General features: G+C 46.7%; 6 protein-coding genes and 1 long non-coding RNA gene across 10 annotated transcripts; 4 read left to right on the top strand and 3 right to left on the bottom strand.

The window, feature by feature from the left end:
* The first annotated feature begins 267 nt into the window (after positions 1–267).
* On the top strand, positions 268–5807 carry LOC9653129 (protein translocase subunit SECA2, chloroplastic). Of its 2 annotated transcripts, XM_002977935.2 has the most exons (32): positions 268–1015; positions 1066–1191; positions 1245–1314; positions 1370–1434; positions 1492–1576; positions 1632–1667; positions 1729–1820; positions 1877–1942; positions 1994–2058; positions 2109–2196; positions 2252–2317; positions 2380–2495; positions 2548–2638; positions 2696–2779; positions 2831–2923; positions 2973–3068; positions 3120–3205; positions 3254–3332; positions 3380–3493; positions 3544–3639; positions 3695–3758; positions 3810–4102; positions 4155–4210; positions 4266–4374; positions 4428–4508; positions 4580–4659; positions 4712–4766; positions 4821–4905; positions 4956–5115; positions 5167–5290; positions 5339–5413; positions 5507–5807. In XM_002977935.2, the coding sequence occupies exons 1-32, from the start codon at positions 824–826 to the stop codon at positions 5639–5641; spliced, it is 3123 nt and encodes a 1040-aa protein (XP_002977981.2). In that variant the 5' UTR covers positions 268–823; the 3' UTR covers positions 5642–5807. The 2 variants fall into 2 exon arrangements, with proteins under 2 accessions (XP_002977981.2, XP_024538841.1); XM_024683073.1 differs by lacking the exons at positions 268–1015; positions 1066–1191 and having other exon boundaries at positions 1271–1314; positions 1499–1576.
* Positions 5689–6634, top strand: LOC9657814 (ferredoxin). Its single transcript, XM_024683074.1, has one exon. The coding sequence runs from the start codon at positions 5852–5854 to the stop codon at positions 6338–6340; it is 489 nt and encodes a 162-aa protein (XP_024538842.1). The 5' UTR covers positions 5689–5851; the 3' UTR covers positions 6341–6634.
* A 3394-nt stretch (positions 6635–10028) lies between these two features.
* LOC9657816 lies at positions 10029–12167 on the bottom strand. The gene is made up of 2 exons (XM_002978107.2): positions 10658–12167; positions 10029–10603 (listed from the first exon to the last, which is right to left on the bottom strand). Exons 1-2 carry the CDS (start codon positions 12116–12118, stop codon positions 10151–10153), a joined length of 1914 nt encoding a protein of 637 aa, XP_002978153.1. The 5' UTR covers positions 12119–12167; the 3' UTR covers positions 10029–10150.
* Positions 12168–12465: 298 nt separating this feature from the next.
* On the bottom strand, positions 12466–14495 carry LOC9653130 (tobamovirus multiplication protein 1). 3 transcript variants are annotated; one of them, XM_002978108.2, is made up of 12 exons: positions 14376–14495; positions 14180–14323; positions 14036–14126; positions 13932–13981; positions 13785–13877; positions 13662–13733; positions 13525–13597; positions 13410–13455; positions 13290–13353; positions 13184–13237; positions 13050–13127; positions 12466–12982 (listed from the first exon to the last, which is right to left on the bottom strand). In XM_002978108.2, exons 1-12 carry the CDS (start codon positions 14478–14480, stop codon positions 12875–12877), a joined length of 978 nt encoding a protein of 325 aa, XP_002978154.2. In that variant the 5' UTR covers positions 14481–14495; the 3' UTR covers positions 12466–12874. The 3 variants fall into 3 exon arrangements, with proteins under 3 accessions (XP_002978154.2, XP_024538862.1, XP_024538861.1); XM_024683094.1 differs by having other exon boundaries at positions 12466–13127; XM_024683093.1 differs by having other exon boundaries at positions 12466–13237.
* Positions 14496–14543: 48 nt separating this feature from the next.
* Positions 14544–18026, bottom strand: LOC112349182 (probable ADP-ribosylation factor GTPase-activating protein AGD14). The gene is made up of 13 exons (XM_024683091.1): positions 17651–18026; positions 17501–17562; positions 17354–17441; positions 17235–17296; positions 17105–17183; positions 16384–17043; positions 15751–16332; positions 15598–15702; positions 15424–15540; positions 15294–15371; positions 15091–15241; positions 14973–15027; positions 14544–14918 (listed from the first exon to the last, which is right to left on the bottom strand). Exons 1-13 carry the CDS (start codon positions 17747–17749, stop codon positions 14825–14827), a joined length of 2232 nt encoding a protein of 743 aa, XP_024538859.1. The 5' UTR covers positions 17750–18026; the 3' UTR covers positions 14544–14824.
* Positions 18027–19489: 1463 nt separating this feature from the next.
* On the top strand, positions 19490–20582 carry LOC112349192 (CASP-like protein SELMODRAFT_413556). Its single transcript, XM_024683146.1, has 5 exons — positions 19490–19545; positions 19595–19776; positions 19833–19917; positions 19991–20060; positions 20138–20582. Exons 2-5 carry the CDS (start codon positions 19707–19709, stop codon positions 20213–20215), a joined length of 303 nt encoding a protein of 100 aa, XP_024538914.1. The 5' UTR covers positions 19490–19545; positions 19595–19706; the 3' UTR covers positions 20216–20582.
* A 663-nt stretch (positions 20583–21245) lies between these two features.
* LOC112349193 lies at positions 21246–21980 on the top strand. The gene is made up of 3 exons (XR_002993316.1): positions 21246–21532; positions 21601–21643; positions 21699–21980. It is a non-coding gene; the product is annotated as an uncharacterized LOC112349193 (long non-coding RNA).
* Positions 21981–26105: the final 4125 nt, after the last annotated feature.

The following is a 26105-nucleotide window of genomic DNA, read 5'->3' on the forward strand; positions in this document are numbered from 1 at the left end:
TTTTAATATAAGTAACTATGTTATAATCTTGATATGAGTGCAAAAATGTAAAATGTGTATTATATTAATTAAGAATTTTCTTTCAACATTTTATTTTAAGATCTCTAAAAAAGAAATTGCAATTTAATAATTATGAAATTTTGATTTTCAAGCTTGTGAGGTTTTATTTATAAGAAAATATTTTTCTCTATAGAGCAAAATAATCATAGAGCATAATAAATTTTCCTAATATATCTATCTATATATCTCATTTCAAAGTTAATAAAACGACGTCTTAGGGCTTAGGCTTACTTCTCAGGAGCCATGGGCGAGGAGTATTTGGGGCACACTGGCGAGTTCTTCCGGCGGATCGATTGGTGGCGCCGCGATCCCAAGCTCCAGGTGACCGCCAAACACATGGCGCCAGGATTGGGCACCGCCGCCGTCGCCTTTGCCGCCTTCTGCGTCGGCGAGTTCGTGTGGGACAAGATCCGGGGCCCCAAGGAGCACCACGGCGACGCCCATCACTGACAAGAAAGAGAGAAATCAAGCCAGAGATGTGTCTTTCTTCTTTCTTGTTCTTGTTTTCTCAGAATGAAGATGCAAAATTTCTTTTGTCTTGCAAGAAAAACCTTTTTTTCTCCAAGAAGCTAGGCTTGGATGATGATACATTTTAGCCAAAGTTTGAGCTGGATCGTCGACTCTCAAGCGGGGCTCTTGGCAAATTCACCAGCCTGTGCCGATTTTCTTCTTGAGCCAGCAGTGATAAGAGCTTTGGACCGAGAAATATAAAAATGTATCTGACAATAAATTTTTAGGGTTCTTCGCAGTGCCCTGAGCGCCAATGATGATCAATGCGGAGCGCTGCTGCGCAATCCGGAATCTTCCCGACCGCCGTTCGTCCCAGCTGCCGGCTCCTCGGCCAAGAGCTCAAGTGTTCTTTCCAAGGGTGTGCTGCGTGAATGCCGGCGCTCTCGTCATCGAGGAGCAATCCAAGAATGCGGAGAAATTTACGAGCAGTGCTGCCAGAATCCAGGTAAGGGAATCTATGGATAGCGAAGTAGTGATGAATTAGAGAATTTCCAGGAGAAAGTGGGAAGATTTCTTCAAGAGAAGCTTAGCTTGAATCACTGGATTGTTGGCGACTATTACAATCTTGTCGCGGATGTCAACAAGCTGGAACCCGAGATGAAAGCGTTATCGGACAAACAGGTGTGGCGATCCTTTCACTTCTCTTTCTCAAGAATTTTCTTTTTTTCCTGCAGCTAAGAGCAAAGACGGACTACTTTCGACGGCGACTCGCAGCTGGGGAGAGCTTGAATGACATTCAATCTGGTGAGATATTTCCCTCTTCCATTTCATTGTGGAGGACTGATAGCTTTCAGTGTAGAGGCATTTGCTGTTGTACGTGAAGCTGGGCGAAGGCAGCTCAATATGCGGCATTTTGACGTCCAGGTAGAAACTTAAGTCTTTGGTGGTGGGTTTTGGATTCCAAGAGTTCATGTTGGCTAGATTGTAGGTGGCGCAGTTCTCCACGATGGAAGTATTGCGGAAATGAAGACTGGAGAAGGGAAAACTTTGGTCTCCACTCTAGCAGGTTCTTTCCTGTTCGAAGAGCTGTTTTTTTTAACTTGTTCCTTGCCTTGATGCAGCCTATCTCAATGCTCTAACAGGCGAGGGCGTCCATGGTATGACTTCAAATTCTTAGCGATTATAATGTTGGGACTCACTTCAGCTTTTTCGTCCTAGTGATAACTGTCAACGATTATCTAGCTCAACGAGACGCGGAATGGATGGGCCAAATTTACAAGTTCTTGGGGCTTTCTGTTGGCCTTGTGAAGGTAATTCTGGCTTACCTGAATTGTCTTTTCTTTGTTGAGATTAGTCTTTCCTATAGAGCTCGCTTGAGCCGGAGGAAAGAAAAGCAGCATATGCATGTGATATTACCTACGGCAATAATTCGGTAAGTTGGGCTATGGATTTATTTCAAAACTCTAGAGGTCTGGTTTTTTAGGAATTCATTTTTGACTACTTGCGGGATCACACCTGTTCGACAAAGGAAGAAATGGTTATGCGCTGGTGCGTGTTAGTGCTTAAATTTTCAGCATGCTAATGATGTCATTCCCTAGGCCGCGTCCTTTGCACTTTGCTGTTGTGGATGAGATAGACTCGGTGCTGATTGACGAGGGAAGAAATCCTTTTTTACTCAGCTCAGAGGTACTCGCTTAAAAAGTATCTCCATTGAATACACTGGAGGAATGTTTTATGACAGTCTTCCAAAAATGCTTCCCGGTATCCTGTTGCAGCTGAAGTTGCCGATTTTCTTATCGTGGATCGCGTAAGTTTTTTTCCTCGACAATTGCGTTTTGGTTTCAATTCTTTTTTCCCTCATGTTTGCAGCATTATACCGTTCAGCAAAAGCAGAAAACTGTGGAACTTACTGAGGAGGGTGTCGCTATGGCTGAACTTGCTCTCGGCATTGAAAATCTGTGGGATGGAAAGGATCCCTGGGCACGGTCTGTAGTGAATTAACGGTTGTATCTAACACAACTTTATTATGCGTTCCAGGTTTGTCGTGACGGCTTTGAAGGCCAAAGAGTGTTACTTTCGTGATGTAGATTACATCGTTAGGGACGGGAAAGTGCAGATTGTCGACGAGGTTAGCTTCGTCAAAAGAGAAAAACAAATTCCTTCATTCTAACCTTTCGATTTGCAGTTTACTGGTCGCGTGGCTACTAATAGACGCTGGTCTGATGGAATTCATCAAGCTGTCGAGGCAAAAGAAGGCGTGAAAATAAATGTACGATCCTAATGTATGTCCATTTTCCCCTGATTTTCTACTTCTTGACAGCCGGAAACTGTTATGTCTGCTCATATGACGTATCAATCGTACTTCAAGCTTTACTCCAAGGTTTCAGGGATGACGGGCACTGCCAAGACTGAGGTTTTATATGTTGCTCAAATTGGCTTCGTTTTTCTGAACTATTCCGCAGGAAAAGGAATTTCTGAAACTCTTCAACATGCCTGTTGTTGAAGTACCTACAAATCTACCCAACATACGCGTGGACTTGCCTTTACATATTTTCCCGGTGTGTAAATTTCACATGACGGGTTTATCATGACATGGCTTGTGTTGTAAGACTGCTCGTGGAAAATGGAGAAGAGTACGGGAAGAAATCGAAATAATGCATGCTCAAGGTCGTCCTGTTCTAGTAGGAACGACGAGGTAAAATTCACAATTCGTTTTCTACATGGCAGAACTTGTTTCTTGCAGCGTAGAAGAATCGGAACTTCTTTCAGCGTTACTACATGAACACAATATTCCCCACAATGTTCTAAACGCTCGTGCAAAGGTTTGTGTTTCGTGCGGTTGCTGCGCATTGAACTCACTGTTTTACAGTACGCGGCTAGAGAAGCCGAGATAGTTGCTCAAGCTGGGAGGAAAAGCGCAATAACGATCGCCACAAACATGGCGGGGCGTGGAACGGATATTATACTCGGTGGGAATCCTGAGGTATTTGAGTCGCATATTGGCAATTTACTCCAGCATCATTTGTCTTTTAGATGCTTGCCAAAGAGATCCTTCAGCGGAGAATACTCCCTTTTATGGCTTCTGATTCTCCGGATGTTGAAACAGATGGAGCTCCACTTTCGCAAAAGGTTTGTGATCTCACCTTGCACCTCCACTAAGAAGTTCTTTATATTACTTGATCAGGGGTTATCGACTATAAAGCTTAGTGGTGTTTCTTTTAGCAGAATATTCAGGGCTTGCGCTGCAGGTAACTCTTCTCGAGCTGGCCTTTCAATGACGTAAGTGCTTTTTGTTTCAGCAAAAGTTGTGTGTGGAAGTGGTGGTGAAGTCTTTAGTTATCGTGAGGCGAAGGACAAGCTACTCTACGTATTCAATAATGCTCGTTTCGAGGACGAAGATCGGCTAATCGATCTTGCGAGCGGAAGCGGTGCAGAGACGCTTTCACTTGGCCCCAGTATAGCTCTGGCTTGTCTTTCTGTTCTACGAGACTGCCGAGCTTACTGTTTGCTAGAAGGAAACGAGGTGAAACGATTGGGTGGCCTTCATGTCATCGGTACAGCTTTGCATGAGTCGCGTCGGATTGACAATCAAGTAAGACGTTTTATGTTTCTACGTCCCGCCAACATTTTATTCTGTTTTCTAGTTGCGGGGCAGAGCTGGAAGGCAAGGGGATCCAGGCTCTACTAGATTCATGATAAGGTACAAAGAATCATATCTCGATTCTCAAAGACTGACGGCTGTTTTGTTTTTCTAGCTTTGAGGATGATATGCTACAAAAGTATGGTGGTGAACTAGCGTATAAGCTGATGAAAGCAGTAGGCGTTGAAGATGTGGATGTTGGCTCCGGCATAACAAGACATCAGGTATGACTTTTTCAGTGCGCGAAAGCACGCCAATTCTTAATTACGCGTTCAAGGTGTTGTCTATTCAAACAAGCGTTGAGAAGTATTTCTCGGGAGTCAGGAGACACATGGTAGAATATGACGCAGTTTTGGAGGTAAAGATCGTTTGGTAACAACTATGGCTGTATGCGTTTGCTGACCGCCGCCCTTTCGGGTGGAACATCAGGTGCACAGGAGTCACGTTTTCAAGCTCCGAGAGGCCTTTGTTATGGGGACGTTTGACTCGTGCCAACAACTGTTCTACCAGTAAGAAAATTCTGAGCTAATCTTTGGAATGCCTATATGACATGTCGAGTAGATATATCCAGGGTGTTGCTGACGAGATGGTGCTAAACCACGTCGATCCCACAAAGGTAAATAACATTTTCAGTTTTCTGGTGAGAGACTGTAGCAACCACACTTTCCAGCCACCGAGAAACTGGAACCTCGAAGGCTTTCTGGACGAGTTTGACGACTTCGCTTCTGTCACCTTCGCATTCCCTCGCGGTTCACGTACGTTAAACGATCGTATCTTTCGCTCTCTAACCCAAAGTCTTGTTCAGATCTGCTCTCTAATGTAACGAAAGAAACGATCGTGTCGGCCCTGTCCACCTCCCGGCTCATGAAAGAACTCCCAGGCTTGCCTCCAACGGGCTTGGATGCGGGTGACAGCCCCATGAAAGCAGCGTCCTTGAGCCGATGGAAACGAGATGACTTTTTGCCGTGAGTTGCTACACATTTTCCCATCATCTTAAGCACCATCTTTACTTTCAGGAGCGGGAGACACTGCCAGGAACTAGATTCTTTCCGGAGATACGTTGGTGATATACTCATCGCCGAGTACCAGAGAAAGCTCGAAAGCATCCAGGAATTCCGGGAGGACGCCAACCAAGTCGAGGTAAGTTATCTAGCGTAAGCGATCAAACCAGCTTAGCGTTTTGCACAGAGATCTGTGGCGATCAGTGCTCTGGACTACTTCTGGAGAATGCATCTCGCCAACATGAGCAGGCTTTCATCCGCCGTAAGTCTGTAAACTCTTTTTTCTCACGATTTTGATTTCGCTTGAGAGAGAGCTTTTCGTTTTTCTCACACGAGCTTTCCATGTCTCTCACAGGTCCAAATCACAGGCTTTGGCCACATGAATCCTCTGGACGAGTATAAACTCGACGGCGCGCGATTCTTCATCAAGATGCTCAGCGCTGCGAGACGAATGACGGTGGAATCGCTACTCAAGCCGTGGGCCGACTAGCGCCACGTCAGCGGCTGACGCGGCCGCGACTTTTGCACGTGGCATTCTCCCGTTGGCTCGCATTTGTGGGGACGCATGTGGGCCAATCACCTCCATTTTGTAGGGTGACCGAGCGTGGGTGTAGAAAAACCCCAGTGGGTTTCGCCAATATATTCCAAGCGCTCCACCGCCCTCGTCGATCGATCCTCTCGCCCAGGCGCTCGCGATCCCATGGCGGCGGTAGCGGCAGCGGCAATTCCTTGCGCGGCGGCGGTGGCGGTGACGGCAGCGCCAGCAATCAGATCCACCAGGAGCTCCAGCAATGGATTCTCCAAGGCCGCGAGCATCAGCAGCGGCAGTGGCCGCGGCGCCTTCCACAGGTTTGGCCTGAAATCCTCGCTCTCCACCTCCCGGATAGTGGCCATGGCGACTTACAAGGTCACATTGAAGACCCCCAAGGGCGAGGAGGTTCTAGAGGTCCCGGATGACACTTACGTTCTGGATGCCGCGGAGGAGGCCGGGATCGACGTGCCCTACTCGTGCCGCGCCGGCGCATGCTGCAGCTGCGTGGGCAAGATCGTCTCCGGCACTGTGGACCAGTCGGATGGATCGTTCCTGGACGACGATCAGAAGGCCGGGGGCTACGTTCTCACTTGCGTGGCATACCCGACCAGCGATGTGGTGATCGAGACGCACAAGGAGGACGAGCTCGCAGGATGAGGCGCGAGGTCGGCCATAGTCTCTAAGAATTCTTCCTCTTCTTCTTCCCTCTTCGCATTTTGTGCCTGGTTCTTTTGGAGAGTTTTCTCTGCTTTGGTTCTACTCCTGTTTCTCTTGCTTCTCTTCCTTGGTTTCATGTGGGTTGTGGTGAGATGAGATGAGGAGAAGGCTCTCTCGTTTTTGGTATCTCTCTCTTTTTTTCTCTCTCTCCCGCCGGGTGTCAATGTCCAGCAGCCATTGGCATGGTCTGGCTGAGAGTATCAATATATATTCTTCATTGAATAAGTTAAGGCTTCTCCCTCGTGTCGTGTATGGAGCTTGTAGATTCCGTGTGGTGCTTGGACTCCCAATCTCTCTTGGGTCCTTGCCACTAGCTCATTCTCGGTGTCAAGGGTTGTGCGTTACTGTCGAGCTTCGTCCGGGTGAGAGCTTTTGATAAACTGCGAAAACTTCCTGGCACCAGCAAAGCGTGGAGTCATCGTTTTGCATGTACAGGTACGTCACGATGGATAGATGTTTTGATCACCGCAGCGGGCATGGGACCATACTAAAATCTCTAGCTACGTTTATCCTCATTTACTACATCTCTCTAAATGCTGCGTCAATTAGGGTGTCCATACAATACACTTTATACCTTTATCAAGGTATAAGAGGGTTCCTCGAATGGCTGTCGCTTTGTAGATCGACCGGACAATGACGAACATTTTGGCGACGTGATAGAGAAGTTCTGCAGAGATTGCAATCTGAAGATCTTGTCTCTTGTTTGTTTTCTTTCTTTTTTATGCTCACTGTCATGATGTGTTGATCAGCCAATCAACTACGTGGATTTCAGCAAAGGAGGGCATGAAGTGTTCGCGACGACTGAAGGAGGGCGGCTGATGGGCCATAACTATGGGTATACGGTCCTCTTCTGTCGTAAGAACATCGAGGATCTCGACGATGTTCGCCGCTACAAGCAGGTGTCCAACAAAGAGAAATTGTACCAGATTGCGAGGGCTGGAAGTGTTCTTACTTGACAGAAGACGGATACCGTCCTCTGATGCCAGGAGACGATTTGGAGGTGAATGAAACTGGCTATCCAAGCAAGAACATTGTGGTTCTGCTCGAGAAAGGTGAGGGCTCACGATCCTAGCTCTTTTCACTTGTGTTGCATGTTTAAATAGTTCATAATGAAAAGAAAAAGAGCTTTCCTGTCACTGATCATCTTCCCAATTGCTGGTCAAGGGACCTGTCCGAGAGCTTCCAATTCCAGGCGAAGAATCAGTACTATGGTGGTCCGCCGATCTCCATGGCGGGCATGTACGAGCAACAGAATCAGCACCATCTCCACCGTCACCATTTATCTGAAGGGAACTGAAAGTTCGGAGTTCCTTGTTAAGGGATCAATCTTACTTAATCAAGACAAGAAAATCGACGAAAGTAGCAATATGTCATGCATCCAAAACTAGAAACTTCGTGATGAGCAGCTCCTCACATGCGTTCAAATCTTTGAACGAATTATTGGGAGTTGTCAGAGAGAGAATTGTGGACCATCGCTAACCTTCTAGTCGGTTGTCAAGCTTAAATGTACAAGATCGATTTCAATATTGTGTTTTTGCAAACACCAGTATTCCCAATAGACTGGGTTTAAGTAGGATAGTGGTCCTAACATACACCTGAGTTGCAGATGCTTGAGAAAGAGCATAATCAGCATCTTCAACCAAATAAAAACACTTCATCTGGATTCTTGAAAGAGAATTTCCAGCTCAGTTAATCGCTGCTTTCAAGGATTTTTTCTACGGATCCAAATTCAACCAAAAGGTCCAGGACTTGAGCAAAGAACAAACAGAAACCAGAGCAATTGCTGTGCTGCTGCCACCATCGAAGAAATAGAAATGGATGCAAACTTGTGTTGAAATTAATTCCGTGCTAGCGATTTCTTATTTTTGCAAACTTAATTTGAGGGACAGGAATATGCTCGGGATGGCTCGTGCCTCCTGGTCGCCTGCCGGCTCAACGTTGAGTTAGTCATTCATGTCATTTTATCTATACGATTGTGGTGCCCATCAAGAAGCCTGCATGAATGCATGCAATGGATACTTTGTTTTTTGTTATTACAGGTTAAGCATGATCTAAACTAAAGTCAGCATTAATTACTTTAATGCTGTGATTCGACATGATTTCAATATTATGAAGTGTTTCCAGTCCACTAGAGCAACTTGGCATGTTCACACCATGCTAGAATATTCTATGAGCTAGAGTATATATATCAGCCCCCAAACTCAAGCTTGCCAGTGTAGTTGTGAAAGTTTCTAGCTGCGTGTATCCAATAGCACTTGTATCTGTGTCATAATGGAAGGTTCACACAAAGACATTGGTGAGATATTGCTCACCGCAAGGTCGAAGCTGCATGAGAACTACAAGATGTATTCAAATCTATCCATTAGCAGTCAGAACGCACAGCATTACATGGTGATCACCAATGACGGCGGCACAGTTCAGGTCCAGCCGAAAGGATCAAATGACAAGAAAGGTACTTTCTACCTCCAACTGTCACCCACAGGCCAGCTCGAGAAGTACCAGGACGATGAGGAGGAACCAGTTGATGTCAAGGGAGAAATCCTTGAGCAGAATGATGAATACGTTCTGGTTGTGAAGAACACTGGAAAGGTCTACGTCCAGCTTGATGATGAGGACAAGCAGGAGATTAAGGGACTGCCATGGTAAAGCCATGGCTATTGATATGTGGTTGTTTCAATGTGACGGTATTAAGTAAATAAGAATCAACCTGTGGCGTGTGGTTTGATTTTAAGCCCAGAAACAAGAAGATTCAAAGTGGCAGCCAATTGATATGCTAGTAAATCTCGTTGTTTCAGGAGCACATCTGGATTCCTAGATTTCTCTACTTATTACGACGTTTCTAATCAGCCTCGGGCTCCAAAGTAAAAACCGATTAGCAGACTATATACCCTGCTCCAAATCTCGATTCTGAAGCTCCAGGGATGGGGTGTTGTCTCAGGCAGATCTGACGAATCATGAGCGAATCATATGGTTGAAACTGAAGCGAGGCTGCAACTGGGCCACTGTGCGGCGCAGTTGAAATTGGCAGCAGCAGCATCAGCAATAGCTCTGCCGATTTCTCAGCTGCCTGTATTCCCAGCCCCTCATTACACCTTTGCAAATGTACAAGTGAATTCACATATAGTAGTTTCTTTTATTTCTTCTTCTTTTCACAGTGAGAGGCAATGTTCTTCAGTGTGTTACATCTCTCTAGCAGATTCAGAGCAGAAATCGTTAACAGCCATGCCTGTTTAGTTGATGATAAGGTTTCATCTCACATCAGGAGAGTTTTATTTAGTCGTGCGTATTGGTACGTGAATCAGTGTTGCCAAGCTTCTCCATTCTGACAAATTCTACGCAATGGGGAAGCCTTCGCAGCACATGAGGATGCGGATGCTGCTCCTGAAGCCACGGTTACAATCTTCATTGAAGTCATGACCGGAGTCACGATCAAAATGCAACGTAAGGTATGAGTTAGTCAATGCACAACAACCTTCGGATGATGGCATGGGATTTTAACGAGGAAATTGAAGTGTTCAGCGCTAGATGGTTCTCTTCGTGGTAAGAACACCGAGGATCTCTTCTCATCTTTCTCATGTTGTAGGTTCTCTTGGTGGTCACACGCGTAGTTTAGAAAGAGGCACCTCACTTGTCCTAGACTACAAACAATTTGTATTGGTGTATGTAACTTGTAGTGTTTAGATTTCCAGTCTCTGGATCCTAAAGTTTGTGTGTTACTGTCGAGCTTGTTCCAGGTGAGAGCTTTGTGGTCTACTTCTTCGTAGACTGCTTTGCCCAGACAAAAACTTCCTGGCAGATGCTCCTTGTGTAGACAACCACAGCGACGAACACCACCAGCAAAGCGTTCATTCGTTTAAAGTCGATGATTTCATGGTTGGCAGAGCCGAACAAGGTGGAGTCATCGTTTTGCATGTACACAACCGAGCCGGAGGAGGCACCGAGCTTACGTACTTCCTCGAGGAGGTAGTGTACATCCAAAACCACGTCTCCATCTCCGATCCTGTTCTTCGAGATTGTGGTTGTGTTGCTGGCGTTCGTGTTTACGTGGGAGTTCCTGTAGTGGTTTTGAGAGTTCTGTAGATGGCTCCGGTTTGGAGGGAATGGTGGTGCGTTCTTTGCGCGTTGTTGCTGAAGAGCAATGTGGTGCTGCAGTAGAAAAACTCTGGCGACTTGCTGGAGTCTCTTCTCGTTGAGGCTCTGGTGCTGTCGTGTGATCGATCCAGTGAGCTCTGGAAGAGAATGAGAATTGAGAGTTACCGTGTGGTCTGGAGACGAGCTTGGCCGCCGCTCTAGCGGAAGAGGAGGGTTTAACGCCGCAAGGCAAGTGTCCAGGCACTGATCCAAGTGCTCCACTCTGACAGTGTTCCAATCTTCTGTAGTGGCTCCCATGGGCTCCGGCCGAGAGATGGCTTCTTTGCGTCTCCTTACGAACCTTTGAATAACGTTGGCAGCCATTTCTCTTTTTAGAGACAATCTCCACGTCCTGTACGCCGCCTGGATCCTCCCTGCGCTGCTCTTCGCCAAAAGGTACCGCCTCCTTGTTTGCAAACCTCTGTAGAACGCTTGAATCGTAGCAGCACCAGCAGCATGAGCTCGTTTCTCCTGTTCCAATTTTCTCCTTGTTTGCCACCCTCGGTAGAAGGCTTGAATCGCAGTAGCAGCAGCAGCCTGAACTCGTTTCTCCTGTTCCATTTTTCTCCTTGTTTGCAAACCGCGGTAGAAGGCTTGAATCGCAGTAGCAACAGCAGCCTGAGCTCGTTTCTCCTGTTCCATTTTTCTCCTTGTTTGCCACCCTCGGTAGAAGGCTTGAATCGCAGTAGCAGCAGCAGCCTGAGCTCGTTTCTCCTGTTCCATTTTTCTCCTTGTTTGCCACCCTCGGTAGAAGGTTTGAATCGCAGTAGCAGCAGCAGCCTGAACTCGTTTCTCCTGTTCCATTTTTCTCCTTGTTTGCCACCCTCGGTAGAAGGCTTGAATCGCAGTAGCAGCAGCAGCCTGAGCTCGTTTCTCCTGTTCCATTTTTCTCCTTGTTTGCCACCCTCGGTAGAAGGCTTGAATCGCAGTAGCAGCAGCAGCCTGAACTCGTTTCTCCTGTTCCAGTTCTCTCCTCCAACGCCGGACGAGAAGCCCGCGAGCGTGTGCCTGGATCACGAGAGCTGATCTCCTTTCCAACAGCAGCATTTGCTCCAGAGCTTCCAGCCTCCGCTCTCTCCAAGCCCGGAAACTCTGCTGGATCCTCCCGGCGGCTCTTTGCATCCTTCTGTAGCTACTTCGATCCCTCCACATCCTGTACGTTGCTTGTACTTTCACCACACATTTCTTATTGGCTATGGCCGACCTTCTAACCCTGGATCCCCTGTAGAGAGCCTGGATCCGGAGGACAGCCGCTTCTTCGCTCGCTGGCGGTGGCGCAAATGCGTTCGCCGGTACCGGCAGAGAGGTTGCTGGTAGCGAATCCGTGGAGGGAAGGAGACGGGGACCTCCAAATTCGAGCTGATTGTGGAGAATACCTGGACTGGAGCTGGTCCTCCTGGGAATGGAATCCCTGCGCAGCCAAGCGATTGTGGAGTGGAAGTTGAGAGCCGCTGGACACGGCCTGTGAAGGATTTGCCGCTGCATTTCCATCGGGATCGACAAATCGCTGCTCTCGGCGGACAAGAGATGCATACCCGAAGTGGAATAAAGATTCCGCTTGAGCCTCTCATGCTGGCTCGAACCCATCCCTGCGTATCAGTTGGATCGCACCCACCATAGCTTCGCTTTCTCCATAGTCAAGCATGAACCCTAGAAAACTTTAATTTGTGCGTTAGGATATTCGTTATTGCCACGTGGGTTAGTCTACCTTTTACTTTGAAACCCTAAACTTTAGATATCATCACTTTACACTGTGACACGACACGCTATCTCTGTTTGCTTGGCACTCGTCACTTTCCATTCTCACTTTTCCTCGCGAGAAAGAAGTCGAATTGGAATGGCCTCGCTCGTCTGCGCTGAGCTTCCCTCCATGATCTCCTCGATTACTCTCCACAGGTTCCAAGCTTTCGGGAGCTCCAGAACGAATCTAGCTCTTCCCAGGCAAATCTCCGCTCAGGTATCTTCCATTGGTAAGGAAAGTAGCAAATGCGACGAGATCCCAACCAGCGCTGCCGCTGAGAAGCGAGATCCGGCACCAAATTCTCCACCACTCCAACACCTCAAGCCGATGATCGCCACCAAGCTGTCCGAGCTGAGCAAATTCCTCTTCTCCACCCGGAAGAAAGGGGACCTGACCGATGTTCTTCTGATGAGCATCTCCATGGCCGTGTTCGTTTACATATCCCAGCAGCTCGTCTGTGTCTACTGCCTACTTCGTCACCATCACTTCGACTTCTTCTAGTTCGATCTGGAAGGAGATCAATAGATCTACAGTTGCGCCTCTTGTATATAACAAAGTAATCTAGAAAAACTATACTCACAAATTGTCGCCAAAGGAAGAAGCTATGGCGATCCAGCGTCGAGTGCGAAGTGGAGCAGTGGCTGCGGGCGCTTGGGAGGCAACTTCCGCAGGGTGAAAAGAACAAGAACCGATGGTAAGATTTCTACAGCCTGAAAAAACAAAGAAGGAAAAGATAGCAAAAATGAGAAGTTGCAAGGGAAGAGAAAAGATAGATACCCCGTAATAGATTGCGTTGAGGATGGGATGATCAGTGACATCCAGGCTGTTGCTCTTGCTGATAGCCGAGAACGCAACCTGTTGAAGAGGAGGTTTGGAGTGACGCTTAGAAAACATGTAGAAAATTCACTCACAAAAACAGATCTTATGACGAAGCAGATGGAACATATTCCTGTCACAGCTCCAACCTGGAACGAGAGATAATCACGAGCGTTTCCAAAGTTTTCAACCAATACCGACCTCACGGATTTTCTTTTCGCGCCCCTTGGACTCCACTGGAAACCTTCGAAGCATGCAATACAGGCTGGAAGCGGCAGAGTAGAGCATTACGTTGTTTTAGTCGATAAGAGTTAGACTCACCGTCCACCATAGAGCAAAAACCCAATGGCTGCTGCAAGTGAGATAGCTGCAAAGGAAAGAACAAAAACATTGTCGTATACAGTGCTTCCAAAGCAGCCACAAAGGAAATAAGTACCAGAAAATAGGATTGTCGACAAGACTTTCTCAGCCACTTTCGGAATCCAGAGCGAAACAATCCACAGAATAAGCTGGAAGTCAGTAGGGCGCAGAGCACTACGTGAAAAGAAGCATAAAAAGTACAAAGTGCTTCACCTGAATGACGTAGACGCAGACATTAATCGCGACAAACACCGTGCGGAAGCGTTCCGCGGTGATACTTCTAGCCTTTGTACACAAAAACCCAATGAGTTCTTCGTCTGTTCAGTCATCGCTCACCTGGTGATATATATCGGCCCAAAACAAGATCAAGAGCGTGTACGTTGTGAAGAACAGGAGTCCAGGGAGATCGACAAGGATGGATTGCACCACCTACAAAAAAACAAAGAATGAAGAACACATTGTCAGATGTAACTTGGAACATACCAGTGGAAGTGATGAAACCCGAATCCACAGATAAAAAACTATGGCTCGAACTGTAGAACAGTACGTGAATGAAACAGTCGATAGCCAGCGAATAAGCTACGCACCTCCATTCACGACGAAGTTGAGCAAATGGAAGAGCTTCTGGATCGTCCATCCATACTCCGGGACCCTCCGCTCGATTCGAATCAATTGCACCTAAAGAAGGCAGAGTAAAACAAGAAGAGAGATTTCTTTTGGAGATTTCTTACGAGAGCCCAGAGCGAGATCGCGGTGTAGGCACCGCCAAGCACAGTAAAGATCCATGTCTTGGATTGCGCCGCGTCGTGCCACCAGCTAGAAATCAGCGATGGCGGCAGCGATAGCATTTCTCGCGCGCCTCGAGCGGATTTCAGCTGGAAATGTAGCCGCTAAGATCACGTTTCCTCGATCGAGCAAGAGACTCACCGAGAGCGCGAAGAGGAGGAGCGCACCGATCGATCGCAGTGCCGCCTCATAGCCCTGGGAATATTTTGCAAAGAAATTTATGCCACGTGGAGAGCGGCCATGCATAAAGATCCCCTGGATATCTTTTTCGTCTTCATAGAATCTTCTTCGTTGCTTTTGTAAAGGTAGTAAATGGAGGAACCAGACTGGAATTTTTGGAGCTAGAGAGCTCTCTTTGGTTCCAATCTCTTTCCTCCACCTACATAGAAGAAATAAACAAGCAAATAGCTCTCACGTTATTCCACAAAAGAGATGGCCTCTCGCAGAGAGTCTCTCAAACGCTTTCTCTTACTCGTCGCTCACTCTCTCGCGCTCTCATTCCCTCTCACACTCTCTCCCAAGTCACTCACTAACCGATGTGTTCGTTGATTATATATGTATTGCTTGCGTCGCTCGTCGATCGTCGCGCTCTAACCAAATGGATTTCCCCCGGCCGCGGGTTGCACGGGGAAAGCACCGCCGTTCATGAAGCCTTGCGGGTTTCCAAACCCCCCGCGAGCTTGCCTGAAAAGAGAAGAACGAGATAAGAGAGTTTCTAGCTTGTGAAAGACGACTTACGGAGGTGGTGGCATCATATGACCAGGCATTTGCTGCGGAGGAAATCCTCCACCACCTAAACACAAAGGTATTTAGAACACTTAGATCCCGAAAAAAAGAGCTAGCCATTCTCTCTTGCCTTGCATCGATGGAGGGAAAGATGGCGGAAACGATGGCAGAAGTGACGGAGGAGGAGCCATTCCCGGCTGCTGCCAGTGCGGTGGTGGAGCACCTACGGGGCCTTGGTTGAAGCCAGGTAAAGCAGATTGGAGAGGAGCCATGCTTGGAAACTGTAAGATAAATCCCGCTTTGTCACAGCCAGTAAGAGCCAACTTAACGTACGCTTTGACTGGGATCACCAGGCAGATCAAACGGATTGCTTTTCGTTCTTGCAGGTTGTTGAGCGTAAGGCATGGCTCCCTGGAGCAAATTCATCAACACGAGAGCACAAACCGAATTTTGATACGCATACCGGCGGCATGCCTGCTCCAAAATGGTGTGGTTGAGGTTGTGGAGGTGGGGGATATCTCATCTGCATATGCATTCCTCCTACATTGTAGGTAGGCATTTGCGGCGAGAAGAAAAGATCCTGCCGAAAAACAAACGAACATAGCTAGCTAAAGTTGCAAGAAATATTTGGAAGTACCTCTGCAATTTCACGCCGCTGTTGTTGTAATCCATTAACCACTGGTGCTTGAGGTGGAGGTGGCTGTGGCTGGCGCTGTTGTGGCGGCTGAGCGCTCCATGTTTCCTAGGTGACAAGCCCGTTAGAAACTTTGTTCGCGAGAAATTGCCTTACCTGAACTGGTTCAAAACTCTGAACTGGCTGGAAGCTCTGGACTGGCTGGACTGGCTGGAAACTCTGGACTGGCTGCGAACTCTGAAAACCATTTGGTGGCGGATTAGTCCATCCTCCAGTCGACTTTCCCTGTGCCGGGACTGGGACGTCCATTACTTGGAAAAAATCTGTAGGAGTCGGGGGTGCTGCGGGGACTTTAGGAGGAGATAAATCGAAAGAGGCCCATCCATCACTAGAGGAAGTTACGAGGGCGGGCTGCTGAGACGTAGCAAAGGGATCAAACGGCACGTTTTGGCTAGATTTCGGAGGCCCAGACGTAGCAAAAGGGTCAAAAGGTGCATTTTGTTTCGGAGGCTCCGCAGTAGTCGTCGCAAAGGGATCAAATGCTGTGCTTGGCTTTTGAGGCTCAGCAAAAGGATCAAACCCTGTAGCTGTGGTTGTTGCCGCTTTCGGAGGCTCTGAATCCGCACTGAAGTCTATCAAGCTCTCCGAAATGGCTGGCTGAGGAGCAGCTACAGCTGCTTTTGGAGTTCCATTGCCCATCCCATCCAAAGATTTGAACGAACGCAAACGCCCATCGCCCTGCTACCAACAAAACAAATCAGTACAAGAGTCAGAATTAAGAGTGATCACCTGTGAGCTGCTGACGGAATGAGGACTTTCGGTGTTGTCTTCCGCTCGTCCGTTCGAGCGAGAACCATCTTCCACTCGTAGTTTCGGCACGTCGTCTCCCAAGATGTCTCTGACAGATCGCATAGGAGGAGTTTCACCACCCCTATAACTAGGCGGTCGATTGAATCGTTTGTCAAGGTCCTCCGATGATCTGCGGTTATCATCCCCCCTCCTTTGATCTTCATAACGCTCTCGTTCATCATATCTCCGGTCTCGTTCTTCGTATCTCCGATCATCGTATCTCCGCTCTCGTTCGTCGTATCGTCTATCATATCGCCGATCTCTATCATCATAGCGCCTCCCACCATCCCGGTCATCATAGTTTCTATCTCTGTCCTCATACCGTCGATCACGATCATCAAAACGCCGGTCTTTCTCGTCATACCGTCTATCTCTATCCCTGTCCCTATCCTTGTCAGCCTGGTAGCCCTTCTCGTATCTATCACGCTCATCAAACCTGGCAGGACTCATCTTGTCATCAAAACCCCGGTCTGAACCACGAGATACTGGTCTGTTAGTGTACCGGCGGTCGTCATTGCGATCATCGTACGAGGGGCTCTGACCATATCTGGAGCGATCCGGCTGCTGTTTGCGAGAGTCAAATGTATCTTCTCCATCACTCTATACGTTTGAGACAAATGAAATTAAAAAAATGCAGCACAAAGACAAAAAGCATTCTTACCAATCGTCCTCTTCTGTCCCCAGAAAACCTTTTATCCACATACACAGCTCTGATAAAATCCCGAAGCTTGTCTGGGTTGCTGAAAAACAAACAGATCAAACACTAGGACAGCTATTAAGATCTCTGCAACCTTGTATCTGGCAGAGACTGGCGTGATGAATCCCACTCCTTGAGATAAGTTTCTCGTGCACGCTGGCAAAATACAAAGCATCATAAGCGCAAGTGTCTGTTTAAAACAGTTTCTCTTACTTGATTGCCACCAGCTTGCAAAGCAGACACTTCCGCTGGAGTGAAAGTCGCCATGGAGATAGACTTTACCCGGTGAGTGAATTCCCGGCTGCAAAACACAGCAATGCAAGGATGAAGAAAAAGAATGGGAAAGAAATTCACACTTACTGGATCCCGCTGCAAGTAGTGCACACAAACACAGAGAAATTCGTGCAGACATACTGAGGACCCTGAAAAACAGCGAGAAACCCTTCGTGAGCCACAGATCCGCTTCAACAAGACAAAATTTCCTGCAGTAGCAAGGAATCTGAGACATACCAGGCTTCCGCAGTTGATGCATTTGCGATTCTCCGCGAGCTTGGTGAGGCCCCGGATAATCTTCTCGTTCTTCTCTTGCTCCTTGACCCGGCTCGCCATTGCTCCCCCGCCGCACACTGCGTCAGCTCCCCTCCAGCATCACGCGAGAAAACCTAGCCCCTGGCAGAGAGAGTCAATGGCGCCCCACTGTAGCCGATGACAAAGGAAGAGGCGACCGCGCCAGAAAGAGAGCGACGGCGCGCTTAGCGCCTTCGGATCCACGCTCCTCGAGACGCCCTAAGATCTGCCACGCGCAACGAGGCCGCCATTTCAAGACATTGCCTTGATCTCCACAAACCCTAGAAAAACAAAAAAATGCAAGCTGTGGGTCTTCCTCGGCTATAACACTGCGCACGCACAAATCTCGGGCTCGAATCTCTTCTTCTTCCCCTTTATTACTTTTTTCAAAAACTAAAGGTACCTGGTTCGATTCCCGATACTAGGCTAAATGGAAATGGGATTTCTTCTGTGTCTCTTTTGGAGAGTTCTTCGTCTTTGGAGCTGCGACTCGTCCGCAACTCGCACAGAAACAACGGGAATGCTGTTCCACCGCTCTTTCATTGAGCTTCGCGTCATTTGCATATCCAAGAACACCAACAGGGCGATCCAGCGGAGTGGCAGCACCGCTAGAACCAGCGCCAGTCCTCCCAGAATCGCTGATCGGCCGCCTGTGGAGAAAAACTCGAGAGTCAACACCCATGAAACTCTGGAGCCGAGGCGCGAGTCTTCAAGAGGAAGATGTTTGCCGCTTGGATCACACCCGATGCTGTGAGTTGCTCCAGTACTAGTGTGCTTTGGCTGGTGGTGGGACGACGATCTCGTGGTCCCGTTTGCCTTTAGAGCTGTAGCGCAGCCAGGGAATGTACAAGACGATGACACGGAGAAGAAGCGGTGGAAGATAGCGGACCCAATCTCCGCATGGATTAATAGCACAGCGACTCATGCCACGAGTGGAAAACGAAAATGATCTTACGAGAAGAGCGGACAAAGCATTGCTGCCTTGAGTGGCTCCCTCTCACAGTTTACAGAAGGAATACTTAGCTCCGGTAGTTGCAGAAACGTGTGAGAAAAATCATGGAGGTACCTTCATGATTGCGACATTGGTACCGATTCCCTCAACTCTCACGCCTTCGATGCCCTTTCCAGCTGAGTGTAGTACTTCTCCCGCGAGCGTCATTGTCGAGAGCTGAGGCTCCGCTGCCTCTAGAACCACGTCTCCGCCAGCTAGTTCCTCCGTCAGCGAAAAAGTGCATGACTAGGCTACGTTGCGAATGCTCTTGCAAACATGCTCCCACCTGGGATCACATCACACCTCGCGTTTCTAAAGAAAAGAGAAGAATTTCCAGGGTTGCCAATTGCCGCTGGTTATGGAGAAGAGCCTCTAGCTCCCGATCGACAGTAGAGTTTCTTAAGTTTCTCTTCCTCCACGATCTAAAAAACCTTTCTTTCTTCTTTGTGGTTTTCCAGGATAAAAGAGCGCCCTCTTGTGGGTGGTGATACTCCTCACAGTCTTGGGACTTCTATCTGGTAAGGAGCTCTTTTCCATCTTTCGTTCTTAAACTCTTTTGTACGTGATTGCTTGAAGCTGTGATTGGCTGTGCCGATTTCACCGTGAGACGTCTTCCATCCACGACGATGGCTTCCACCAATGACTTTAGCTCGCTCAATGCCGAGGCTCCGTGCTTTCCTTCATTGATCTGGCAATGTTGTGTGACAGTGTGCAGCCTTTACGTTCTGGATCTCTGTGTGGATGTTTCCCGACTTACGCATCAAGGTAACTTGAAAAGGCCTTTTGTACATGTTTTTTGGAGGCGTAGCATATTTGCTTTCACCAAAAACAGACTCAATACGTAAAGGTATTTGCATCGATTCTGTTTTCGTTTCTTCAAGGTGATGGCTTTGCAGGAGGCGACTGATTGAGGCAAGCTCTCCAACGCGAAGAGAGAGGTGGGAAGAAAGGACGGAAGTTTCGGAAAAATGTGAATCCAAGGGCCACTGCGCACAGAAACGGAAAAACATGATTCAGGAGCTTGCCGTTTTGGGAGACGATGCTCAAGCTCTGAACGAGGCATTCCCACGGAGAGAAGGTACCTTCGTAGTTTTTCTATTAAGTTTCTTCTGTGCTGATTCCACTGCTGGGCAGACACATCCTGGGCTCTTACAGTTCAAGCTTGTTTTGGCATTCTCGGGTACGAAATATTTACGTTTCTCAACCAAGTCTTCTTGGGGTACTTGTTGTCGATGCCATTTCTAAGCGTGAATTCCTAGAACGTAGTGCTTTTCCTTTTCATGAAACTATAGGTACCAAGGCACGCTCGTCAACTCGTTTCTTTTCAACGTCATGGCCATCATACTTCTTATGCTCCACAAGGTATGTTTACATGGTTTCCAGCAAGCTCATTCACTGTTTGCAGCGATTAACTCGGCCGCGTCATATGCTTGCTGCAGATTCAACGTCGTCCAAAATTCTGGGGCTCCCTTTGCTACTGGACGTGCGTATCAGGTTTCTTCCTGCTTGGAAACTAAGCTGTGCAGGCCAAGTTTGCTGTCGAGCGCGAAAAAGAGAATCTATAAGGAAGAAGTGTGAGAATTCGACACACGCGAGGCAACATTCTTTACAGCTCGCTGGGGGAACACAGGGGCAACTTCCATCTTTGCCTCTGGAGTCCTCATCCAAAAGCTGTCAATGGATTCCATACCACTTTGTGATCATCCGGAAAGCTAGCTTTCGAGCTTTCTGTTTTCCAGCCAGGGCACGAGATCTCCTTTGCTTTCTTTGCTGTCCTGGTTTCTACTCTCAATCCCTCGATCGCTTTCTCCTCTCTTGGCGATGGCTAGCGTGTCTTTGTGCTTGTGAAAAGAGGATGTTCAAACAATGAAAATTTGATGGAGAATTTTATTAAAGCATGAAGAAATTATGTCAAAAGCAACAAAAGCAATAATAAAAGTGCTCATGCTTGCAATTATAACGCCTTTATTATTTACTCCCAAACTAAGCATTAATTGCCCTTAAGAGGATTATGTGATCAGTCTGGGCTTCGTTTTAGCTTCGATTTCTTGCTTGGGATAGCAACGAATCAAGCTATCTCCTTCATCTAGCAGCACATGGAGCATTTGCTCGAGCAGCATTTGTTCCCTCGTCTAGAGTTGGGTGCTTTCCGGCAGCTTGTGGTTGAGGCGGCCATGGCTGCCTTTCACGGCGAGGGTGGCGCGAGCGCCACAGCATCGCGAGTCTCGCGAGTGGCAGGCGCCGGCGGCAATGTTACAGCGGTTACTTGTTTCCGGATCCTTCGGATCAGCGTGCTGCTGCGCAACATGACTGTTTCTTGAGCCTGCGCGAGCTCTCCAAATGGTGGTTCTATGGTTCTTTGCATTCTCTCGTTTTGATTCGCAAGACGATCACATGAGCGTTCTGGAGCGTCGGCATTAGGAAGAGTGTCAGATTTTCTCCATGCTACTGTGTAGAGCACGACGGTGTCATCGTTCACTCTCATGTAAGCATTCCTCATGATTTCCTTGCTCCTCTTTGTTGTTTTCAAGGCAGAGTCGGCTGGAGGCAATCTCTTTTTGGTTGCGTGTTAAGTACTTTCCTCCTTTTATCTTTGAGCAGACTATGTTGCAGCCCATCCCAAGAAAAGCAATCGCTATCTGGCCAGCAGCGCAGTGCCGCAAGAGAAATTTCGTTTGCCTTCGGTTTTCATGGATGTGTCTTTGCTGATTTATAATGCAGTCTTGGCAGCGAGGATAATGAATGCAACGCTTGTGCTGCCGGAGTTGGATTACCAACGAGAGTGCCACCACCTGGCCTCCAAAATCACCTTGTCCAGTAGAACGATATAGAAGGTCCTTTGATCTTTTGCTTTCTCGTCCTTGATCGTGATAAAGAGCAAACACTTGTGTTTCTTGCACAGGGACCGCTTTGGTGGTGTGGTTTCTCGCCATCAGCGACACCTGGTTTGTGTGTTTGTGTTGTTGTATAAATCTCACTAATAGGTGTCCACTTGCTCAGGAGCTTGGTTTCTTATCTTGTCTCCACTAAGGTAAGCAGTCATCTTTGCTTCGGGTACTAGCTTTGCCTGGAGCCGCTCTCGACTTTGGGATCAGGTAATCCTTTTAATCTGTTAGTTGCAAACGGCTAGCTTTTTTCAGCCAGCCAGAGAACGACGAGCATAGCGACTTGTTCCCGGCCATCGTTTCTACCTGGATGATTTTGGTTGTGCCGTAGATTTGAACAGGAAACAGCGGCCAATTTGCTCTACTAGAGAAGCAAGGAGCTTCGTTTTTGCTAGCTTTTTTTCCCGAGAAGGACACGCCATCTCCTGGGACACGCTCCTGCGCACGATCGAAATGGCGTCGTAATTTGCTCGCTACTTTCGATCGCATGCCACAGCACTGCGAGTTCTCGTGCTCTGTCGAATGCCGGGCCTTATGTCGGAGCTAGTGTCGGTTGCCTACGCCTGTTTGGACATGGCCGGCGGGCTTTTGCCGCCATGATCACAAGCTATACACTATAAGTCTTTGCTTCGTACCGGTCAACGGTAACGGTTAGTTCTGGAGATGATATAATCCGCCAGAATCCGAGGTTTGAATCCATGATCGTCTACCTCTTTCGTCTTGTCTTTTGGGATGCGATGGCGCAGAGGGCTTTCTGCTATAGTGGTGCTCTGTTCGAACCGATGCCAGTGATGAACCCGGCGTCCTTGACGTCTGTCAAGATTGAATTGAGCCAATGATGCCACGGCAAGAACTGTTTTTGTATCAACGTATGCCCAAAGTCCTATGTTGATTTCGCAGCGGGATATTATAACCTGACCGGTTTGATCAACCACAATACCACATCTTTCTGGATCGCCGTTGCTGGCGTGTGCATGCCCGACCACAACGAGAATCGTTCTGGCATTCTGCGAGGCAAGAGAATCGTATGGCGTCGAGCATCTCTTTTCATGTTAATCCAGCATGTTCTTTATGTACGAGGGTTAGTTGTTTTATCGGCCTGGCCTGGCGAAAGCTGGATTATAGAATGGAAGGAATAGAGTGTGATGACCTACTTGTGAATTAAATCCAGCTGCATGCACTCTAACTTGGTCTCCTCTCTCTCTGACCATAGCATTTGGAAAAAAATGTATGTAAATTGAATTCTCTGTAATGCATTGTTAATTTCTTAGAAGATAAATAAGTATATAAAAAAACTATACTAAATGACTTATACAAAATAGTGAACTCTAAGTGCAAAAACATCCTGGAAAGAAAAAGATTTTTTTTTTATTATTAAAACAAAATTTCTTTAAGACATAAATATATATGATTGAATTTTGTCAAATTTATTTTTTTATTTTATTTTATGCCAAGCTCTAAAAGATTTTCTATTTAATGTCATGTATATAGGTCGTAAACTATGCATCTTATAAGCATTATAATAACAATCTTAACTACTTTAAATTTTTATTTTTAAGTTGCTTGAAATGAAAAGTATTTAATTTGATTATAACCTTAATACATGTGGCTCTTTAAATATTAAAATAATATTTTAATATTTATAATTATTTTAAAGCTGGTCCAGAATGTTTTTTTAATTTAGAGGGGAGACTAGTGTTTGTTTTAATTAACTTGTATATGTCAAACACCTTTATTAAATATTTATGTAACTTTTTGAGTTTTAAAGTGGCTTTAAAACTATAGATATATATATAAAATTAAACTATCGGTTTTTGCATTATTGTAGTTTCTCAAGAATTATTAAATTTATTTTTCATTCATATTTTTTGTTGATTAAATACTAAAGTTATAATTTAAAATATGATTTTGACATTATTTTCTCAATTAATTTTAACCAAATATGTTTAAAAATTTGTATAAATTTCTAGCTTTTGGTTATTTTCCATGTAATTATTAGCTTTGACATTAATTATTAAAAAATATAATAAAATATAGATCTAGAATTTTGTATTTTTAGAGTTTATATTTATAGTAATATTTTTATTTAAGTTGCGATAGTTTTAATAATTAAAAGTAATTGAAAATGGTGAGAATTTGGTGGGAAATTTTATGAAGGCAAAAGAGGGCCATGAAAAGTAGCAATAGAAGTGTTTGTGCTTGCGATTGTAGCACCCTCATTGCTTGCTCCCAAGCTAGACATTGGTTTAATATATTATCATATTTTAAAAAATAATGTCAAAGTTAATAATTACATGTAAAATAACTAAATGCTAAAATTTTATATAAATTTTAAAGGATATTTAGTTAAAAGTAATTGAGATAAAAAAATTTATTTTAAATTATTCTAGTCAACAGAAAAATATGAATGAAAAAATAAATTTAATAAATCTTGTGGCACATTGCCTACACCTGGCCCTTCTTTTTCTTTGGTAAGTATGATTCTTTGTTATGATAATATCGATTATCAGGTGCAAGTCTTAGATGGAATGTATAACATAGCTTCTACAAGGAAAGGATGCATGATGATGATCTCCTCATAGCAAAAGGGAGGACGTTCGAGGCAAACCCCAGGCAGCCTGATACTGTCTTCGCACTGCTTAACTTGGCTGCTCTTTCTTTCTTCATGTCTGTCTAACAATTATCTCAGCTACGACCTGTTTACCTCGCGGCTTGCCCACATGGTAATGCTTGAAGCTCTTCTAGTCAGCCATTGCCAGGGTTAGTGGAGTTCTCACTCGTGTTTTTCTGTCGTCCAGGCTGCTGGTGTTCATCACACTTTTAACGCTTCTGTTCCCGTGCCAGCATTTTGATGGTATCCTTGGTTGGCTCGGGAGCAACAAAACATCAAGGCCCGTCGTTCCTAGCAAGGACCTCTATACAATTGCAAAACTATCCGGAGCTAACGTGTAACTTGACGCAGGTACAGCCGCGTTGCAAAACATGCGTCGCAGGGAGGCCTCCCACACCAAAACCTGGCTCTTCTCTCACCCGGTTATGCAGATTCTTATGAGAGATAAGTGCCATGTGCAGTGATAACAATCCAGTATGCACGCATCGATGAATCCAACGGTTGTAGATTGCCCGGCGAAAAGATCGATTTGGTTTCGGTGGCTAGAATCGAACACGGTTTCAACGTAGGCATAGGTATTGAAAGAAAAAAAATAAGGTCATTCTAATGGAAGCGAAAAAGGTCAGGAGCGCAATCGAGAGGCTGCCGGATGAAGTTTTATATGATATCCTCTCGCGTGTGAGTAACAAAGGTGGCAAGGACTATGCCGGGTACTGCTTGGTTTGTAAGAGGTGGAATCGAGTTGGTAAGGAGGTTGGACTGGATGTGTCGATCGACTACCCACTGGAGTGGCCGGCTTTCCAGGGAGGAGGTCTCGAGCTGGGTCGGATCCGGAGGCTTAGCATCGACATGTATTTGGGCAGTGATTACTCGTGGCTGGTGGGTTTAAGCGACAGACTCGAGGAAATCACTATAGATGGCGGCGTGTTGGAACCAGACAAGCCCTTTGATCTGGGGTGCCTTTTCAAGTGTTCTAAGCTCAAATACATGTCTCTAGCCAGGGTTGAGGTTCGTGAGATGGCGAGACATGGCTGTGGGAACACTGAGAGGATGCTGGTGTCATTTCCGGCCCTCACTTGCTGCATGCTCAAGAAGGTCGTTGGTGTTGAGCTTCAGCAGCTTCTGGATTCGTGTCCAAGGCTGGAAAGGCTGGAGGCGGAGATGTTTGGGTTCAATGGATTATTGCGCTCAGCAAGGTTGAGAGAGTTGCGGCTGGAGGCAGAAGCTGGCGGGGATTTTAAGTTGGACTTTCCAGATCTGGAGGCTGCTTTTGTAGGTGATTGCATGAAGCTGGAGCTGAAAGCTCCGCGTCTCAAGCGTCTCTCACTTGGTTCTTGCCAAGAGCTTGTTAGCTTGGACCTAGGCAGCCCACTGCAGAGTCTAGATCTCTACTCGTCTGGATTTCGAACGGCTGCAGCTGTGGACAGGAGACACTTTGCGTGCGTAAGGCTGAAAAGCCATGGATGCCTGACAGGAGGATATTGTGCGCACAAGGTTGCCAAGCTGATACTGGTATTGCCGCAGCTGAGGGAATGCAAGGAGCTGACAATAAGTGGATGTTGCGATTGCCATCCGTGGAAGTGTTCCGAGACGGATCAGTTGTTCTCCAGCCACGAGGTCGAGCTTCCATGTTACAAGCTGACAAAAATCTACATCGAAGACAACAAAGGCTCGGGGCTGGAGGAGATGCTGGCTTCACTCGTCAAGCAGTGTCCAGCATTACGAGCTCTCGAAGTGGCGGGCGTTCCTGATGAACAATTTCTAAACAAGTTGAGGGCGTCCTCGTGCTCCATTCTGCAGGAACGTTTGGACAGAGGGGTACAAGGGGTGCAGTCAAGGAGATGTACACAACATGTCGACGGTTCCAAGTTAAGAATACGATTGCTCAGAGACTCAATCCAAGCTGTTTCC

Source organism: Selaginella moellendorffii, unplaced genomic scaffold, assembly GCF_000143415.4.
Source record: "Selaginella moellendorffii unplaced genomic scaffold, v1.0 SELMOscaffold_36, whole genome shotgun sequence".
Taxonomy (NCBI): Eukaryota; Viridiplantae; Streptophyta; class Lycopodiopsida; order Selaginellales; family Selaginellaceae; genus Selaginella; species Selaginella moellendorffii.

What these genes read in the sequence shown, in the direction of transcription:
- LOC9653129 (XM_002977935.2), top strand. Translation starts at nt 824, where the DNA reads ATGATGATCAATGCGGAGCGCTGCTGCGCAATCCGGAATCTTCCCGAC. An exon ending in CTTGAATGACATTCAATCTG is followed by an intron (nt 1,315 to 1,369) that starts GTGAGATATTTC and finishes CTTTCAGTGTAG; the next exon opens with AGGCATTTGCTGTTGTACGT. An exon ending in GGAAAGGATCCCTGGGCACG is followed by an intron (nt 2,496 to 2,547) that starts GTCTGTAGTGAA and finishes TATGCGTTCCAG; the next exon opens with GTTTGTCGTGACGGCTTTGA.
- LOC9657814 (XM_024683074.1), top strand. Translation starts at nt 5,852, where the DNA reads ATGGCGGCGGTAGCGGCAGCGGCAATTCCTTGCGCGGCGGCGGTGGCG.
- LOC9657816 (XM_002978107.2), bottom strand. Translation starts at nt 12,118, where the DNA reads ATGGGTTCGAGCCAGCATGAGAGGCTCAAGCGGAATCTTTATTCCACT. An exon ending in GCTCGTCTCCAGACCACACG is followed by an intron (nt 10,604 to 10,657) that starts GTAACTCTCAAT and finishes ATCACACGACAG; the next exon opens with CACCAGAGCCTCAACGAGAA.
- LOC9653130 (XM_024683093.1), bottom strand. Translation starts at nt 14,480, where the DNA reads ATGCATGGCCGCTCTCCACGTGGCATAAATTTCTTTGCAAAATATTCC. An exon ending in TCCTCCTCTTCGCGCTCTCG is followed by an intron (nt 14,324 to 14,375) that starts GTGAGTCTCTTG and finishes CTACATTTCCAG; the next exon opens with CTGAAATCCGCTCGAGGCGC. An exon ending in GGGCCGATATATATCACCAG is followed by an intron (nt 13,734 to 13,784) that starts GTGAGCGATGAC and finishes TTGTGTACAAAG; the next exon opens with GCTAGAAGTATCACCGCGGA.
- LOC112349182 (XM_024683091.1), bottom strand. Translation starts at nt 17,749, where the DNA reads ATGGCGAGCCGGGTCAAGGAGCAAGAGAAGAACGAGAAGATTATCCGG. An exon ending in CAGTCTCTGCCAGATACAAG is followed by an intron (nt 17,184 to 17,234) that starts GTTGCAGAGATC and finishes TTTGTTTTTCAG; the next exon opens with CAACCCAGACAAGCTTCGGG. An exon ending in CATATGATGCCACCACCTCC is followed by an intron (nt 14,919 to 14,972) that starts GTAAGTCGTCTT and finishes TTCTCTTTTCAG; the next exon opens with GCAAGCTCGCGGGGGGTTTG.
- LOC112349192 (XM_024683146.1), top strand. Translation starts at nt 19,707, where the DNA reads ATGATTCAGGAGCTTGCCGTTTTGGGAGACGATGCTCAAGCTCTGAAC. An exon ending in CTCAACCAAGTCTTCTTGGG is followed by an intron (nt 19,918 to 19,990) that starts GTACTTGTTGTC and finishes ATGAAACTATAG; the next exon opens with GTACCAAGGCACGCTCGTCA. An exon ending in TACTTCTTATGCTCCACAAG is followed by an intron (nt 20,061 to 20,137) that starts GTATGTTTACAT and finishes TGCTTGCTGCAG; the next exon opens with ATTCAACGTCGTCCAAAATT.